Raw genomic sequence first — 19,064 nt, 5'->3', positions numbered from 1 at the left:
GTTTATAATGAAAATTAGAAGTAGCCTAAATGTCCAAACTAGGAAATTGGTTAAATAAACTATTATATTGCCAGACTATATTTTACTAATAGGTGTTTAAAATTATTTCAATGTAGTAGTTAACAAGATGGGAATGATGTTTGGGAGGAAAAAATATTTTAACAAAGTATACACTGTGATCCTAATTTTCTAAAAACGATACTCCTCTGTCTTTGTGGGGAAGACTAAAACAAATATGCCAAAATGGTAACAGTGGCTCTTTCTAGATGGTGGGATAAGGGATGAATTTCTTTTTCTTTCATTTGCCTTTATCACTTTTCAAATTAATTGTGATGAACAAAATTAACCTTGAAATAAGGAAATATTTAAATAAATCAAGTACTTAAGGTTACTGTGGTTTTCCCAAAATATCTAGTGCTCTACTATGTTTATTACATTCTGTGAATTGGTTTTATATATACTCCTTTCCCCAACTCATGAAATCCACAGACTCCTACCTTCCTTCCTTTTTTTCTAACTTCTTCCACAGTTGGATTTCTTAAAAGTACAGTGCCCATATCTATGCAGTCTTTTTTAGTGCCATTTGGAGAACTTGACTTAGGCTTTGTTGCCTCCATAGAATGATAGAGGGGCAGAGACAGAGGGAGACACCAGGCTCTGAGCTGTCAGCACAGAGCCCAATGTGAGGCTTGAACCACGAACTGTAAGATCATGACCTGAACCAAAGTTAGATGCTTAACCAACTGAGCCACCCAGGTGCCCCAGAGGCAGTGTTTTTTTTGTTGTTGTTGTTGGTTTGTTTTCATATTAAATATAATTTATTGTCAAATTGGTTTGCATACAACACCCAGTGCTCATCCCAACAGGTGCCCTCCTCAATGCCCATCACCCACTTTCCCCTCTTGCCCGCCTCCCATCAACACTCAGTTTGTTCTCAGTATTTAAGAGTCTCTTATGGTTTGCCTCCTTTCCTCTCTGTAACTTTTAGGAGCAATGTTTTTAAAACCTTGGAGATAATAGTGTAATATTGGGGTGGTTTATTTTATGCTTACCTATCTTTAATCTCATCATAAGGATTTAAAAGCCCTGTGCTGCTTATATGTGGAATCTAAAAAACAAAACAAACAAATAGAACAAAACAGAAACACATTCATAAATACTGAGAACAGGAGCACCTGGGTGATTCAGTTAAGCATCCGACTCTTGATTTTGGCTCAAGTCATGATCTCTCGGATTGTAGGATTGAGCCCCGCATCCTGCTTGGGTCTCTCTCTCTTTCTTTCTTTCTTTCTCTCTCTCTCTCTCTCTCTCTCTCTCTCTCTCTCTTCTCTCTTTCTGCCTTTCTCCTGTTGTGTTCTCTCTCTCTTTAAATAAATAAATGAACTTCAAATACATACATACATACTGAGGACAAACTGATGATTGCTACAAGGGAGGGGGATGGCACAGGATGGGCAAAATAGGTGAAAGGGATTAAGAGGTCTGAACTTCAAGTTATAAAATAAATAAAGCATGGAGATGAAAATAAAGCATAGGGAATATAGTCAATAATATTGTAATAATTTTGTATGGTGACAGATGGTAACCAGACTTAATGGTGATAATCACTTCATAATGCATATGAATGTCAAATCCCTTTGTTATACACTGAAATTAATACATCCTTTTTTAAAAAATTTTTTTAAATTTTATTTTTTATTTTTTTAAATTTACATCCAAATTAGTTAGCATATAGTGCAACAATGATTTCAGGAGTAGATTCCTTAATGCCCCTTTTCCATTGAGCCCATCCCCCTTCTCACACCCCCTCCAGTAACCCTCAGTTTGTTCTCCATATTTATGAGTCTCTTCTGTTTTGTCCCCCTCCCTGTTTTTATATTATTTTTGTTTCCCTTCCCTTATGCTCATCTGTTTTGTCTCTTAAAGTCCTCATATGAGTGAAGTCATATGATTTTTGTCTTTCTCTGACTAATTTCACTTAGTATAACACCCTCCAATTCCATCCATGTAGTTGCAAATGGCAAGATTTCATTTTTTTGATTGCCGAGTAATACTCCATTGTATATATATATACCACATCTTCTTTATCCATTCATCCATCGATGGACATTTGGGCTCTTTCCATACTTTGGGTATTGGTGACAGTGCTGCTATAAACATGGGGGTTCGAAACAACACACTTGTATCCCATGGATAAATACCTAGTAGTGCAATTGCTGGGTTGCAGGATAGTTCTATTTTTAGTTTTTTGAGGAACCTCCATACTGTTTTCCAGAGTGACTGCACCAGCTTGCATTCCCATGAAATTAATACATCCTATGTCAACTGAACTTTCAATTAAAAAATAGCAAATAAAATAATTAAATAAAAGCCCTGTGTTGTAAGGGAATGTAAAACAATTCACAGAAGCTACATAAATAGCTAATGGACACATTCAACCCCAGACCAAAAATAATGTATATATCCATCATAGTTAGAATTGTGAAAACTGGAAAATTGCTGTCTCCATCAGGAGAATGATTGAACAAATTGTAATGCATGTGCATAGTAAAATTTGACTTCGTGAAAGTTACCAAAGAATAAGAATGATTTGACAGGTGCTAAGGAGGTAATGTTAAATGAGAAATACAGGAGTTAAAATTATGTTAATATATAGTATGATACCAAGTACATTTTTAAAGTATAGTTGGGGGCTGAAAGGGCTGTGTTAATTGTCATTACCTATGGATGACATAAGTGGGTGCTGCCTTTGAAATGAATCAATGTATTTGAATCCAGTTAAGTCCTATTAAGAACAAAATGGTTACTGCAAGTTAACTTTTTTGAGAGAGAGAGCATGCACTTGAGCTGGGGAGAGGAGCCAGGGAGAGAGAGAGATCGCAAGCATGAGAATGAATCTTAAGCAGGCTCCACACTCAGCGCAGAGTTGTTCTGGTCACAGAGCTCCATCCCAGACCCTGGGACTATGACCTGAGCTGAAATTAAGAGTCAGATGCTCAACTGACTGAGCCACCCAGGCTCCCCAGCTGCAAGTAACTTTTAAGATACGTGTTATTTAGGGACACCTAGCTGCCTTGATCAGTAGAGCATGCAACTCTTGATCTTGGGATTGTGGGTTTGAGCCCCATGTTGGGCATAGAGTTTACTTTAAAAGGAAAAAAAAGATTATCCTTTGTTTAGAAAATAGTGAGATAGCAGAATTTGCCCAGTAAATATTTATTAAGTGATACTTTTGTTAAAATTCTCCCCCTGGGGCACCTGGGTGGCTCAATTGATTAAGCATCTGACTTCCCCTCAGGTCAGGACCTTGCAGTTTGTGAGTTTGGGCTCTCAGCACAGAGCCTGCCTCAGATCCTCTGTCCCCTCTCTCTCTCTGCCCCTTCCCCACTAGCACACTCTGCTGCACATGCTCCCTATCTCTCTCTCTCAAAAATAAAGAAAAATAATAATAATACTTCTCCACCACTGTCAGAATGACACATAACCAAAATATTTTTGTATTTTTTATATTTTCTTAAAATGTTTTAGAATATTCAGCAATAGTTTATCTCATTTTAGCAGTTGCCACAAAATAACGCAACAAAACAAATTAGCAATAGATACTCAGAAATGTCCTTTCACTTACTTAATTAACAAACCCAATGTCATACTATTTGCTGTTAAATCTTGTTTCTGATTTTAGGCTTCTTATACTGGAACAACTTTTGGACAGTATAAAGCACACAAAAGGAGCTCGTCAACAAGTAGTTCAGTTACATGTTGTTTCTTCACTCTCTAGCTTCTTGAAGGTAATTCTGTTTTTAAATTCAGATGTTTGCTTGATTTTTTTTTCTAAGTATGGTTAAATAGGTTGAGGAGGGTGTCTTGAAAGAACTGCTGCTTTTTTTTTCCTCCCTTTTTTCTTAGTCTCCTGATGAAAATGTTTCAGGATTTATAATCCCCCTTTTACTTTTTCTCTGTGTAAAAGTTGTTGGTCAGAAATTAAACCTAGAATCTTGGCTTAGAACCATGCTTTAACCTACTCAGCCTAATATCCTGTATCAGGGATTGGCAGACTGTGGCCTCTGGGCCAAATCTGGCTTGTTGCATTTATGACTTAAATGTTTCTAACTAAAATATAATATGCTTCATTGGTTATATTATGGAAATTCCTATTAATGTTCTTCTGAATACATACATACTGTAGTGACAATTGCTTGCCTAGAGGTTTAAAATTCTTAACTTTTTGAGGCGCCTGGGTGGCTCAGTTGGTTACGCATCTGACTTTGGCTCAGGTCACAAGTTCATGGGTTTGAGCCCTGTGTCAGGCTCTGTGCTGACAGCTCTGAGCCTGGAGCCTGCTTCAGATTCTGTGTCTCCCTCTCTCTCTCCCCCGTCCCCTCTCATGCTCGCTCGCTCTCTCTCTCTCTCTCTCTCAAGAATAAATAAACATTAAAAACAATTTTTTTAATTCTGAAGAACTTTGTGAAAAATCAAATTTGTGTATGTGTGTGTGTGTGTGTGTGTGTGTGTGTGTGTGTATGTTTATGTTTAAATAGTAATCCAAGTATGAACATCTTTAGTCAACCAGAATATATATTCCAAACTGGATTGGAAAATTTATTACAGTTGTAAGTTTAGATTGTTCTTTACATATTTCAGTACTTAGCTGGCTCCAAGGGAAACTTGGGTCCAGAAGAAATGAGAAGACTTGCCGTGGCATTGGTGATGGGAGCCCTAGAAAGTCCCAACCCCCTCTTGAGATGTGCAGCTGCAGAGGCATGGGCTAGATTAGCCCAAGTGGTTGATGATGGAGCTTTTACTGCTGCGTTAGCTCAAGTTAGCTTTGACAAGTAAGTGAATTTCTTTAATATGCAGAGACTATCTGTCAAAACTGGGTATAGATTGTTGATTTTTTGGAACTAGTGAAACTCCATTCTGGGAATTAATTCAGAAAAAAATTGATAAACATGGATACTTTATATGAAGGCTAGCCTCCCCTTTGTCTGCTCATCTTGGAATATAGAACTATTATTACTTTGGCTTTAGTTTTTATTTAATAAGAGAAACATCACTATATGAGTAGTATAATTGGCCATCCCTGGAATGGACGATGGGACTAAGAAATTTAGGGAATTTTATCATGTAAAATATAGATAATAGGTAGTAATAACAATGTACTGGAAAGAGTAAAGTCTAGGTTTTCATCATCAGGAAACAAACTATGTTTTCATTTTTGCTAGCTCTGAGATCATGAGTAGAGAGCAAACCCCACAGCTCGTTTTCCTCTATTTCAAATAGAAGGTTGTCAGTACTACGCCGCCTGCTTGAGAATGTTAAGATAAATGAGATAATAAATATAGCACTTTCACCTTCCAGTCTACTGAATATATGTGTCTGATTTGGTCAACAGTTTGAAGTTTAAAGTTAGATTACTAACTTAGTTCAAATCCCAATCTTCATGTAATGGTTACTTAGTAAGAGTTACTTTGGATATCATTCTGTTCTCATCTGTAAAAAGTAACTGATAATAGTGTAAATCTCAAAGTTGTTGGGAGGATTAAAGGACTAAATGTAGGGGCATCTGGGTGGCTCAGTTGATTAAGCATCTGACTCTTGATTTCAGCTCTGGTCATGATCCCAGAGTTGTGGGATCGAGCCCCACGTCGTGCTCTAAACAGATAGCACACCTCCCCTGCTTGTGCACATGGGCGCACGCTCTTTCTCTCTCTCTTTCAAAAATAAATAAATAAAAATTTTTTTAAAAAAGGACTGAACATAGGGGCGGCTGGCTGGCTCATTCAGAGGAGCATGTGACTCTTGATCTCAGAGTTGTGAGTTCAAGCCCCACATTGGGTGTAGAGATTACTTAAATAAATAAATATTTTTTAAAATAAATAAAGGACTAAATGGAAAACACTTAAATTAGCACAGAATGCATAATAAAACTAGTAAACATTGATTTTTCTTGCTGTATTTAATTTTAAAATCAAAGTTCTTTTTTTTTTTTTAATGTTTATTTTGAGAGAGATAGGACACATGCAGGAGAAGAGCAGAGAGAGCGCGGAAGAGAGAGAATCCTAAGCAGGCTCCATGCTGTCAGCACAGAGCCCAACACAGGGATAGATCTCCCAAATCATGAGATAGTGACTTCAGCCGAAATAAAGAATCAGAGGCTTAACTGACTGAGCCACCCATGTACCCCCAGAGTCTCTTTGTATGGAAATAAAGTGTCTCAGCAATGTGCATTTTTAAAATGCAACTTAATAATGCTCTCAACAAAGTGGGTATGGAAAGAACATACCTCAGCATTACAGCTAACACTCAACAGTGAAAAGCTAAAAGCTTTTGCTCTAAGATTAGGAACAAAACAAGGATGCCCACTCTCTCCACTGTTATTCACCTTAGTTTTGGAAGTCTTAGCCACACAATTAGACAAGAAAAAGAAATAAAAGCCATCCAGATTGGAAAGGAAGAAGGAAAACTGTCATTGTTTGCAGATGACATGATACTGTATATAGAAAACCCTAAAGACTCCACCAAAAACCATTAGAATTAAATGAATTCAATAAACTCACAGGATACAAAATTAACATGCAGAAATCAGTTTCTTTGCATTAATAACAAGTTACCAGAAAGAGATTAAGGAAACAATCTCAATTAGTATTGTCAGTAAGAATAAAATACCTAAGAATAAATTTAGCCAAAGAACTGAATGACCTGTACCCTGAAAACTGTAAGACATTGATGAAAGAAATTGAAGATGACACAAATAAATGAAAAGATATACCATACTCCCCATGGACGATATGCAAATTCACGAAGCATCCCATATATGTGTGTTTATGCATACACACATACACACGCTGTGCTCATGGATTGTAAGATTTAATTTGTTAAGATATCCATACTACCCAAAGCACTCTACAGATTCAGTGTAATCCCTGTCAAAATACCAATGACATTTTTCATAGTGCTAGAACAAAAAATCCTGAAATTTGTGTGGAGCCACAAGAGATCCCAAATAGCCAAAGCAGTCTTGAAAAAGAAGAACAAAGCTGGAGATGTGCTCCCTGATTCAAACTGTACTACAAACCTGGAGTAATTAAAATAGTATGTTACTGGCACAAAACAAACACACAGATCAGCATGATGGAATAGAGAGCCCAGAAATAAATACAAGCATATATAGTCAATTAGGACTATAAGGAAATAAGGAAAGACAGTCTGTTTAATAAATGGTGTTGAGAAAAGAAGATAACTACATGCAAAAGATTGAAACTGGACCACTATCTTACATTGTTTACAAAAATAAATTCAAAGTGGATGAAAGACTTGAAGTAAGACCTAAAATCATAAAACTCCTAGAAGAAAACATTAGTCTTAACAATATTTTGGGGGAAGGAGGTCAGTTTCCTCAGGCAATCCCAATAAAAGCAAAAATAAACAAATGGAATTACATCATACTGAAAAGTTTTTGTACAATGAATGAAAACATCAACAAAAAAAAGGAAACCTAAGGGAACCTACTGAATGGAGGAAGATATTTGCAAATCATATATTTGATAAGAGGTTAATATCCAAAATATATAAAGAACTTCTATTTCATGTCAAAAAAAACCCTGATTTAAAAATGGGCAGGGGACTAGATGGCAGAATAGCATGGAAGTTTTTTTTGCATTTCTCGTCCATGAAATACAGCCAGATCAACACTAAACCATCCTGCGCACCTAGAAAACTGACTTGAGTATTAAAACAACAATCTGCACCACCTGAACCACAGAACATAGCAGGTATGCAGCACAGACAGGTGAACTGGGGTAGAGAGAAGCTGCGGAGGGCAAGGAGCTGTTTTTGCTTGCGGAGAGAGGACGGAGATGAGGGGTGGGGGGAGGAGGAGAGTACGGGAAGAGCACTCCCCTCCCCCAAAAGCAGCTGGAGAGAAAGTGGAAAAGTGTAAACAGCCACTGGGACTGAACAAAAAAGAGAGAAAGGAGAGGGTTTAAATTCCATTAAGACTCTATAAACAGGAGGAGCACAGAATCGGAAACTCCGCAGCTTGATACCTGGAGGAGCTCTGGGGGGGTAGGGCAAATCCCCAGGAGCAGAGAGTGAAGTCTGAGGGATCCTTGGGTCACATGGGGAGAGGTGGTTCCCCTGCTAAGAAGACATTTGGTAGAGGCTCTGTGGCCACCCCGCAGGCAAAGATGCCAGCAGACCCCAGAGATTCACTGGTGCTAGAACAGGATGTTAAGGGGAAACCTGGTGCCAGATGTGTGTTGTGATTTACCAAAATCCCTGAAACACTGCTACATGTTCGCATGAACTTTTTCTGGAGCAGGCTTGCACCCAGCTGCAGTCTCTGGTCATCAGCAGCAGCACGGTCCCACGAACGTTTCTGGGGGTGGGTGGGCACCTGGCCATTTCTCTAAGAGACTCTCCCCCAGAGGATCAGAATGGGCCAAAGCCGCAGTCCCTCAGAAGTAAGGGGTTGGGAAACACAGCCACATCTGAGATAAAACTCAAGAGGGAGTTGCCACCGGGCAACCTGATGGCTTGGTCACAGACTGTATAAGTGGGGTGTAGAAGGAAGCCACAGACAAAAGGACGGGTGTGTGATTGATGGTTGAGGAGAACAGAATTCTGATACTAGAGACTGGGTAGCTGGGTGATGCCTTTTTCACGCCTCCCGTGCATGTGTGGATACACCTGCAAGCACCACAGCAATCCACCCCAGTAAGCTAAGCAGTGCCATCTAGTGGAGAATGGAGCTGTTACACTAAGCTCCACCCACCCATCTAGGCCAACCTCGCTCTTCAGGAACACAAGTCTTTCTGCCTGCTTAGTTTACAGACTATAAAGTGCTTCGTAGTTTGTCTTCTAGGGGAAACTGATGTAATTTTTATCGTATTTCAGTCTTTTCACTGGTCCATCTATTCAATTTTTTTTTTATTTTTCTTATTCTTCAGTACAGAAAGAAAAAAATTATTTTTATTTTCAATTTTTGTTAAAAATATTGTTTCATTGTATTCACTTTTTCAAATTTCAAACGTTTTCCATTTTTTTTCTTTTCTTATCTTTCCCTTTTTTCTCTAATCAATCTCCTTTCAACAACCAGACCAAAACACACCTACAATCTAGCATTATTTACTTGATTTTTTTGTGTGTTGTTTTTAATTTTTTAATTTTAATTTTCTTTTACCTAATTAATTCCTTTTCTTCCTTTAAAATGATGAAATGAAGGGATTCACCCCAAAAGAAAGAGCAAGAAGAAACGACAACCAGGGACTTAACACAGATACAAGCAAGTTGTGTGAAACAGAATTTAGAATCAGAATAATAAGAATACAAGCTGGGGTTGAAAATAGATTCGAATCCCTTTCTGTGGATAAAAGAAGTAAAAGCTAGTCTGGATAAAATAAAAAATGTTATAACTGAGCTGCAATCTCGAATGGATGCCACAGCAGCAAGGATGGATGAGGCAGAGCAGTGAATCAGCGATATAGAGGACAAACTCATGGAGAATAATGAAGCAGAAAAAAAGAAGGAGACTAAGGCAAAAGAACACGATTTGAGAATTAGGAAAATCAGGGGCTCCTGAGTGGCTCAGTTGGTTGAGTGTCCAACTTTGGCTCGGGTCATGATCTCCCAGTTCGTGAGTTCAAGCCCCGTGTCAGGCTAAGGGCCTGGAGCCTGCTTCAGATTCTTTGTCTCCCTCTCTCTCTGCCCCTTCGCTGCTCATACTGTCTCTATCTCAAAAATAAATAAACATTAAAAATTAGAAAAAGAATTAGGAAAATCAGTGACTTATTAAAAAGGAATCAGAATCATAGGGGTCCCAGAAGATAGAAAAAGGAGTAGAAGGGTTATGTGAGCAAATCATAGCAGAAAACTTTCCTAACCTGGGGAAAGACACAGACATCAAAATCCAGGAAGTAGAGGACTCCCATTAGATTCAACAAAAACCAACCATCAACAAGGCATATCATATTCAAATTCACAAAGTACTTAGAAAAGGACAGAATCATGAAAGCAGGAAGGGAAAAAAAGTCTTTAATCTACGAGGGAAGACAGATCAGGTTTGCAGCAGACCTATCCACAGAAATTTGGCAGGCCAGAAAGGAGTGTCAGGATATGTTCAATGTGCTGAATTGGAAAAATATGCAGCCAAGAATTATTTATCCAGAAAGGCTATCATTCAGAATAGAAGGAGAGATTAAAAGTTTCCCAAACAAAAATTAAAGGAGTTCATGACCACTAAACCAGCCCTGCAAGAAATTTTAAGGGGGACTCTCTGAGGGCAGAAAAGACAGGGGAGAGAAAAAAAAAAAAAAAGACCACAAGCAAGAAAGACTAGAAAGGACCAGAGAACACCAGAAACTCCCAACTCTACAGGCAACATAAAGGCAATAAATTCATATCTTTCAGTACTCACCCTAAATGTCCATGGACTAAATGCTCCAATCAAAAGACATAGGGTAACAGAATGGATAAGAAAATAGGATCCATCTATATGCTGTTTACAAGAGACCCACTTTAGACCTAAAGACACCTTCAAATTGAAAGTAAGGGGATGGAGAACCATCTATCATGCTAATGGTACCAAAAGAAAGCCGGAATAGCCACATTTATATCAGACAATCTAGACTTTAAAATAAAGACTGTAACAAGAGATGAAGAAAGGCATTATATTGTAATTAAGGGGTCTGTCCACCAAGAAGACCTAACAATTGTAAGCATTTATGCTCCAAATGTGGAAGAACCCAAATATATAAATCAATCACAAACAGAAAGAAACTCTTTGATAATAATCCATAATAGTAGGGGACTGCAACCCCCTCCCCCTTACAGCAGTCAACAGATCGTCTAAACAGAAAATCAACAATGAAACAATGGCTTTGAATCACATGCTGGACCAAATGGACTTAACAGATACATTCAGAACATTTCATCCTAAAGCAGCAGAATACACATTCTTCTCCAATGCACATGGAACCTTCTCCAGAATAGATCACATACTGGGACACATATCAGCGCTCAACAAGTTCAAAAAGATTGAGATCATACCATGCATATTTTCAGACCATATTTTCAATGCTATGAAACTCACAATCAACCACAAGAAAAAATGTTGAAAGGTAACAAATACTTGGAGACTAAAGAACATCCTACTAAAGAATGAATGGGCTAACCAAGAAGTTAAAGAGGAAATTAAAAAATACATTGACGCCAATGAAAATGATAACACCACAGCCCAAAACCTCTGTGACGCAGTAAAGACAATCATAAGAGGGAAGTATATAGCGATCCAGGCCTTCCTAAAGAAGGAAGAAAGGTCTCAGATACACAACCTAACCTTACACCTTAAAGAGCTGGAAAAAGAACAGCAAGTAAAATGCAAAACTAGCAGAAGTCAGGAAATAATAAAGATTAGAGCAGAAATCAATGCTATCGAAACAAAAACAAACAAAACAAAAACAGAACAGATAAATGAAACCAGAAGCTGATTCTTTGAAAGAATTAACAAAATTGATAAACCCCTGGCCAGTTTAATCAAAAAGAAAAAGGAAAGGACCCAAATAAATAAAATCAAGAATGAAAGAGGAGAGATCACAACCAACACAGCAAAATACAAACAATAATAAGAGAATATTATGAGCAATTATATACTAATGAAATAGGCAATCTGGAAGAAATGGGCAAATTCCTAGAAACATATAAACTACCAAAACTGAAACAAGAAGAAAAGGAGAATTTGAACAGACCCATAACCAATAAATAAATCGAATTGCTAATCAAAAATCTTCCAAAAAACAAGAGTCCAGGACCCCATGGCTTGCCAGGGGAATTCTACCAAACATTTAAAGAAGAATTAACACCTATTCTCTTGAAGCTGTCCCAAAAAAATAGAAATGGAAGGAAAACTTCCAAACTCTTTCTATGAAGACAGCATTACCTTGATTCCAAAACCAGACAGAGACCCCACTAAAAAGGAGAACTATAGATGAATTTCCCTGATGAACATGGATGCAAAAATCCTCAACAAGATATTAGCCGACTGGATCCAACAATACATTAAAAAAATTATTCACCACAACTAAGTAGGATTTATAACTGGGATGCTGGGCTGGTTCAATATCCACAAAACAATCAATGTGATTCATCATGTCAAAAGAAAGGACAAGAAGCACATGATCCTCTCCATAGATGCAGAGAAAACATTTGACAAAAACAGCATCCTTTCTTGATAAGAAACTCCCCAAGAAAGTAGGGTAGAAGGATCATACCACAAGATCATAAAAGCCATATATGAAAGACCCACCACTAACATCATCCTCGGGGAAAAACAGAGCTTTCCCCCTAAGGTCAGGAAGAAGACAGGGATGTCCACTCTTGCCCCTGTTATTCAACATAGTATTGGAAGTCTTAGCCTCAGCAATCAGACAACACAAAGAAATAAAAAGCCTTCAGATCTGCCAGGAGGAGGTCAAACTTTCACTCTTCGCAGATGACATGATACTGTATATGAAAGACCCAAAAGATTCCACCAAAAAACTGCTAGAACTGATCCATGAATTCAGCAAAGTCACAGCATATAAAATCAATGCACAGAAGTTGGTTGCATTCCTATACACCAACAATGAAGCAACAGAAAGAGAAATCAAGGAACCTATCCCATTTACAATTACCCCAAAAACCATAAAATACCTAGGAATAAACCTAACCAAAGAGGTAAAAAATCTATATACTGAAAACTATAGAAAGCTTATGAAAGAAATTGAAGAAGACACACACACACAAAAATGCGAAAATATTCCATGCTCCTGGATAGAACAAATATTGTTAAAATGTCAATACTACCCAAAGCAATCTACATATTCAATGCAGTACCTATCAAAATAACACCAGCATTCTTCACAGAGCTAGAACAAACAATCCTAAAATTTGTATGGAACTACAAAAACCCGAATAGTCAAAGCAATCTTGAAAAAGAAAACCAAAGCAGGAGTCGTCACAATCCTGGACTTCAAGCTGTATTACAAAGCTGTAATCATCAAGACATCATGATACTGGCACAAGAACAGACACTCAGATCAATGGAACCGAATAGAGAACCCAGAAATGGACCCACAAACATACGGCCAACTAATCTTTGACAAAGCAGGAAAGAATATCCAATGGAATAAAGACAGTCTCTTCAGCAAATGGTGCTGGGGAAACTGGAAAACAACATGCAGAAAAATGAACCTGGGCCATTTTCTTACACCATGCACAAAATTAAGCTCAAAATGGATGAAAAACCTAAATATAAGACAGGAATCCATCAAAATCCTTGAGAAAGCAAGCAAAAATCTCTTTGACTTTGACCACAGCAACTTCTTACTCAACACGTCTCCAGTGGCAAGAGAAACAAAAGCAAAAATGAACTATTGGGACCTCATCAAAGTAAAAAGATTCTGCACCAAAGGAAACAATCAGCAAAACTAAAGGCAACTGACAGAATGGGAGAAGATATTTGCAAACGACATATCAGATAAAGGGTTATTATCCAAGATCTGTAAAGAACTTACCAAACTCAACACCCAAAAAACAAATAATCCAGGGAAGAAATGGGCAAAAGACAAGAATAGATACTTCTCCAAAGAAGACATCCAGATGGCCAACTGATGCATGAAAAATGCTCAATGTCACTCATCATCAGGGAAATACAAATCAAAACCACAATGAGATACCACCTCACACCTGTCAGAATGGCTAACATGAACAACTCAGGCAACAACAGAAGTTGGCGAGGATGTGTAGAGAGAGGATCTCTTTTGCACTGCTGGTGGGAATGCAAACTGGTGCGGCCACTCTGAAATACAGTAGGGAGGTTCCTTAAAAAGTTAAAAATATAACTCCTTAAAAGTTAAAAATAGAACTACCCTATGACCCAGCAATTGCACTACTAGGTATTTATCTAATGGATACAGGTATGCTGTTTAGAAGGGGCACATGCACCCCCATGTTTATAGCAGCACTATCAACAATAGCCAAAGTATGGAAAGAGCCCAAATGTCCGTCAGTGGATGAATGGATAAAGAAGATGTGGTGTGTGTGTGTGTGTGTATAAATCTACCTATATATATATATATAAATCTATATATATGTGTGTATATATATATATAATCTAAATCTATATGTAAATCTATATATATGTATACACACACAATGGAGTATTATTCGGCAATCAAAAAGAATGAAATCTTACCTTTTACAACTCCGTGGATGGAAGTAGAGAGTTTTAACCTAAGCGAAATTAGTCCGAGAAAGACAAATATATGACTTCACTCATATGAGGACTTTAAGATACAAAACAGATGAACCTAAGGGAAGGGAAGCAAATATAATATAAAAACCGGGGGGGGGGGGGGGGGGGGACAAAACATAAGAGACTCTTAAATACAGAGAACAAACAGAGGGATGCTGGTGGGGTTGAGGAAGGAAGGATGGGCTAAATGGGTAAGGGGCATTAATCCTGAAATCATTGTTGCAGTATACGCTAACTTGCATGGAAATTAAAAAATAAATAAATTTAAAAATAATAAAAAAATAAAAATAAACTTAAAAAAAATAGGCAGACGATGTGATTAAATTTTTTCCCAAAGAAGGCATACAGATGGCCAACAAGCACATTAACAGATTCTCAACATCATTAATCATCAGGGACATGCAAATCAAAACCACCATGAGATATCAGCTCACACTTGTCTAATTGGTTTGTATCCAAAAGATAGTACAAGTGTTGAGGATGTGCAGAAAAGGGAACCTTCATGCACTGTGGGAATATAATTGGTACAACCACTATGGAAAACAGTGTAGAGGTTCTTAAAAAAATTAAAAATAGAAATACCATTTGATCCAGCAATTCCACTTCTATTTATTCAAAGGAAATGAAAACATCAATTCAGAGAACTATCTGCAGGAGTGCCTGGACGGCTCAGTTGGTTGAGCATCCGACTTCAGCTCAGGTCATGATCTCTCAGTCCATGGGTTCGAGCCCTGCATCAGGCTTTGTGCTGACAGCTCAGAGCCTGGAGCCTGCTTCCGATTCTGTGTCTCCGTCTCTCTCTCTCTGCCCGTCTGCCTCTCATGTTCTCTCTCTCTCTCTCTTTCTCTCTCTCTCTCTCTCTCTCAAAAATAAATAAACGCTTAAAAAAAAAAAAAATCATGCTGTGGGGCACCTGGGTGGCTCAGTCAGTTAAGCATCTAACTTCGGTTCAGGTCATGATCTCATGGTTTGTGAGTTCGAGCCCTCATCAGGCTCTGTGCTGACAACTCAGAGCCTGGAGCCTGTTTCACACTCTGTATATCCCTCTCTGCCTCTCCTCTGCTCATGCTCTGTCTCTCAAAAATAAACAAACATTAAAAAAAAAATTTTTTTAGGTCATGCTATGCAAAGAGCTATATGCACCCTTGTGTTCATTGCTACATTATTTACAGTAGCCAAAATATGGAAGCAACCTGTGTTTATTAATAAATGAATGGAGGGGCGCCTGGGTGGCTCAGTCGGTTGGGCGGCTGACTTCACCTCAGGTCATGATCTCGCACTCCGTGAGTTCAAGCCCCGCGTCAGGCTCTGTGCTGACAGCTCAGAGCTTAGAGCCTGTTTCAGATTCTGTGTCTCCCTCTCTCTGACCCTCCCCCGTTCATGCTCTGTCTCTCTCTGTCTCAAAAATAAATAAATGTTAAAAAAAAAATAAATGAGTGGATAAAGAAGATGGGTGTGTGTGTAATACTACTCAGCCATAAAAAAGGAAATCATGCCATTTGCAACAACATGGATGGACCTAGAGTGTATTATGCTCAGTAAAATAAGACCAAGAAAGACCAGTACCATGTAATTTCACTTACTTGTGAAAAGAAATGAATGAACAAAGAAAATAAGTCATAGATGCAAGAAATAAACTGTTGGTTACAGGAAGCAGGGGAAGAGGGACAAAATAGGTGAAGGGAATAAATGAGTCATGGGAAGCTCATGTATAACATGTGGAATATAGTCAATAAAATTGATGAAAATTTGTATGGTAATAGATGGTAACTAGACTTATTGTCGGGATCTTTTGATAATGTATCAAAATGTCAAATCACTACACTGTATGCCTGAAACTAATAGCATATTGTGTGTTGGTTATACTTGAACTTTTAAAGAGTGACTTAACAGTAAAGTAATAATGCTTGTTTTATAAATTTAGTGTGTGCATCTCTGAAAAACATTGAAATTGTTCATACTTAAATCTTTAAAAATGTGAAGATGTTTTTATTTAAAATGTTTTTCTTTTTAAGATACCTTTCAGGTTATTTCAAAATGTTTTTATCAGTAACATATTTTTGAATTTTGCAGGTATTCATACAAAAGGTTTTGCCTAAGTGACAGTGTGCATGCATTAGTTTTTTTCAGTAACTATTGTTTATTTCCATAATTACAGACTGAAATCAGCAAGGGATGTGGTTACCAGAACAGGATACTCATTGGCTTTGGGATCCCTACATAGATATTTAGGAGGGATAAGTTCTTCTCAGCTTTTGAATTCTTGTGTCGGAATCCTTTATACTTTGTCTCAGGACAGTACTTCTCCTGATGTGCAGGTAAGTACTCCATGTGATACTTTTCTTGAAATTCATGATTTGTAGATAATGCAGATTATGTTTTTATCGGCCACTAGTAACTTGTAAATAACACACACACACACACACACCCCGCCCAGTAAATGTCTAAGCCATTGTTAACCTGGACGGATTTTTGAAATTCAAGTCTTAGTCAAATCTTGCTATCCTTACTTCACACTCAGGAGTTTCTAAAGTCAAATTTAGTATTTTTTTTCTGAAATCGATCTTCCTTCCATCTTAATAATAACATTTACCATTTTGGAGAACTTAATAGGTACCAAGCTTTGTATCACATTCTTCTAACAACATATTAACATGTGTAAGCCTCACAGTAATCTAGGGTGTATATTCCCCTTATACAAAAAGAAAACTGGGGCTTACAGAAGCTAAGTAACTTGCTCACAGCTGAAAGCTAAAAAATCATCTAATCAGTTCAAGAACACAAGTCGCGGGCTCCAAACCCATGCTCTTAACCATTTTACCATATTATTGTACACATCTTACCCATGTCAGTTAAAATCATCATTTTCTTGATATTTTAATCAAATCTTGATTGATTGTTATTCTTCCTGTTCTTTTACTCTCCTTATCTTATCTCTTTCCCCCTCGTGTGTTCCTAATTATTATAGTAGTGTTTTTAGGTTCTTTTCAACTCTCCCTAGATATGAAGCCACATTTGTTTTCCTGAAAGGCTTTCATCTTGCAACTTTCCTGTCAAAAAGCTGGGAAACTGCTTATTGCTTCCTAAATCTCCTTCTCATTCAAGTCCTATCAGCTGACCCAGGAACCTTATCTATCATTACCCCAGAGTACTGACTTCTCTCATAGGCAGTCTGCCTGTTCTCATTCCACTCATGCCATTCTCATGTCTGCACTTATATTTTCCTGTTGTTCTTTTCCCTTCCTGGTCCTGTCTGATCATCCAAATTTTCTAGCGTTCTGAAATCCAGTTTAACCACCTTCTTGTCAAATTTCAACATCCCTAATCCACAGTTAGCTTTCCTTCTTTGAATTACTACCATATTACTAATAGTCTCTTCATCATCATTATCCAGTAGTTCATTGAGTTAACTTATAAGGTGTTCCATTCTTTCATCCTCCTTTGCTTCTATTTATTATATTTCTCTTCTCCCCCTTCAAGAAGTCTATTGCGAATGCACATACCTTTACATCGAATACTTTTTCAGTTGATTAATTTAAATGCTTTTAGTGGCTTCCACTGTCATTAAATCTGACTCTTCTTGATTACTGCTGTCTCTGACTTAACAGTTTATTTTTGTAGAATGTTTAGTACTCTAAGCTTTCTTATACATTCATTGATAAGAGGGATAAAGCTTTCTGAATTTCCTAAAGGGAGGAATTTTTATGTCCTTCAAATGTATATAGAAGTAGATAGAGTGTACACTATAAGGAATCTATTATACCCATCATCTGCCTGACTGCTTGGTTGTCAGTATATGGCCAGTCTTCTTTCTTTCCTTCTTTCTCTCTCTCCCTTTCTTTCTTTCTTTCTTTCTTTCTTTCATTTATTCGTTCATTCATTCATTCATTCACTGGTTGGCTTAAATAGCAGAAATTTGTTTTCTCATGGTTCTGTAGGCTAGAAGTCCTAGATCAAAGTGTCAGCCAGTTTGGTTTCTTCTGAGCCCTCTTTCCTTGGCTTGCAGTTGGTCACCTTCTCATTGTATCTTCACATGGTTTTTCCTTTGTGCATGTGCATCTCTAGCATTACTCTGTCCAAATTTTATCTTCTTAGAAGGACACTAGTCACATTGGATTAGGGCTTGCTCTAATAGCCTCATTTTAACTTCATTAAAGGCCCTGTCTCCAAAGACAACCTTATTCTGAGGTACTGGTAGAGTCTTGTTTCATTTAAACCAGAGTTGACCAACTTATTATTTTAAGAGCCATATGGTAAATTATGTACACTTTACATGCCATACACTCTCTGTCAGCTGCTCAGTTCTGCCATTGTAGCAGTAGCAGTCATAAATAGTATGTAAATGAATGAGCACGACTGTGTTTCAGTGAAGCTTTATTTATAAAACCATGTGGCAGGGCAGATTTGTCTCAAAGGCAAATCTGTTTGTTTACTATATTATATATATTTATATATATAATGTATACACTTATTTAATACATGTATATTTATTTTTATATGTTTGTAAAAGTACACTTATCATAAGTGTGCGTCTCTGTGAGTAAAGTATACAAACTAAATACACCATGTAACCAGCACCTAGATCAAGAAATAGAACATTATCAATACCCCAAACGCTCTCCTCATGTTCTCTTCTAGTTACTACCTGTCCTACCAAGGATAACCACTATCCTGATTTGCAGCATCATATGTTAGTTTTGCCTGCTTTTATACTTTATATCATTGGAATCATATGGTACATACTCTTTTATGTCTGGCTTTCTTCAACATTACG

The 19,064-nt window shown here is 37.5% G+C and overlaps 1 protein-coding gene across 8 annotated transcripts in view; it reads left to right on the top strand.

Annotated features, from left to right (window-relative positions):
- Positions 1–19,064, top strand: part of HEATR5A (HEAT repeat containing 5A) — a 118,333-nt gene that overhangs the window by 52,977 nt on the left and 46,292 nt on the right. For all 8 annotated transcript variants that reach the window (XM_060619439.3, XM_060619438.3, XM_060619435.3 and 5 more), the window contains 3 exons: positions 3,683–3,788; positions 4,642–4,832; positions 16,449–16,608. In XM_060619439.3, coding sequence (XP_060475422.2) covers positions 3,683–3,788; positions 4,642–4,832; positions 16,449–16,608 — 457 coding nt within the window. The remainder of the gene's footprint in view (positions 1–3,682; positions 3,789–4,641; positions 4,833–16,448; positions 16,609–19,064) is intronic.

The sequence above is a fragment of the Panthera onca genome, chromosome B3, assembly GCF_046562875.1.
Source record: "Panthera onca isolate mPanOnc1 chromosome B3, mPanOnc1 haplotype 2, whole genome shotgun sequence".
Classification (NCBI taxonomy): domain Eukaryota; kingdom Metazoa; phylum Chordata; class Mammalia; order Carnivora; family Felidae; genus Panthera; species Panthera onca.
The sequence above is the reverse complement of the archived record's forward strand: the minus strand, read 5'-3'. Positions and strand labels throughout refer to the sequence as shown.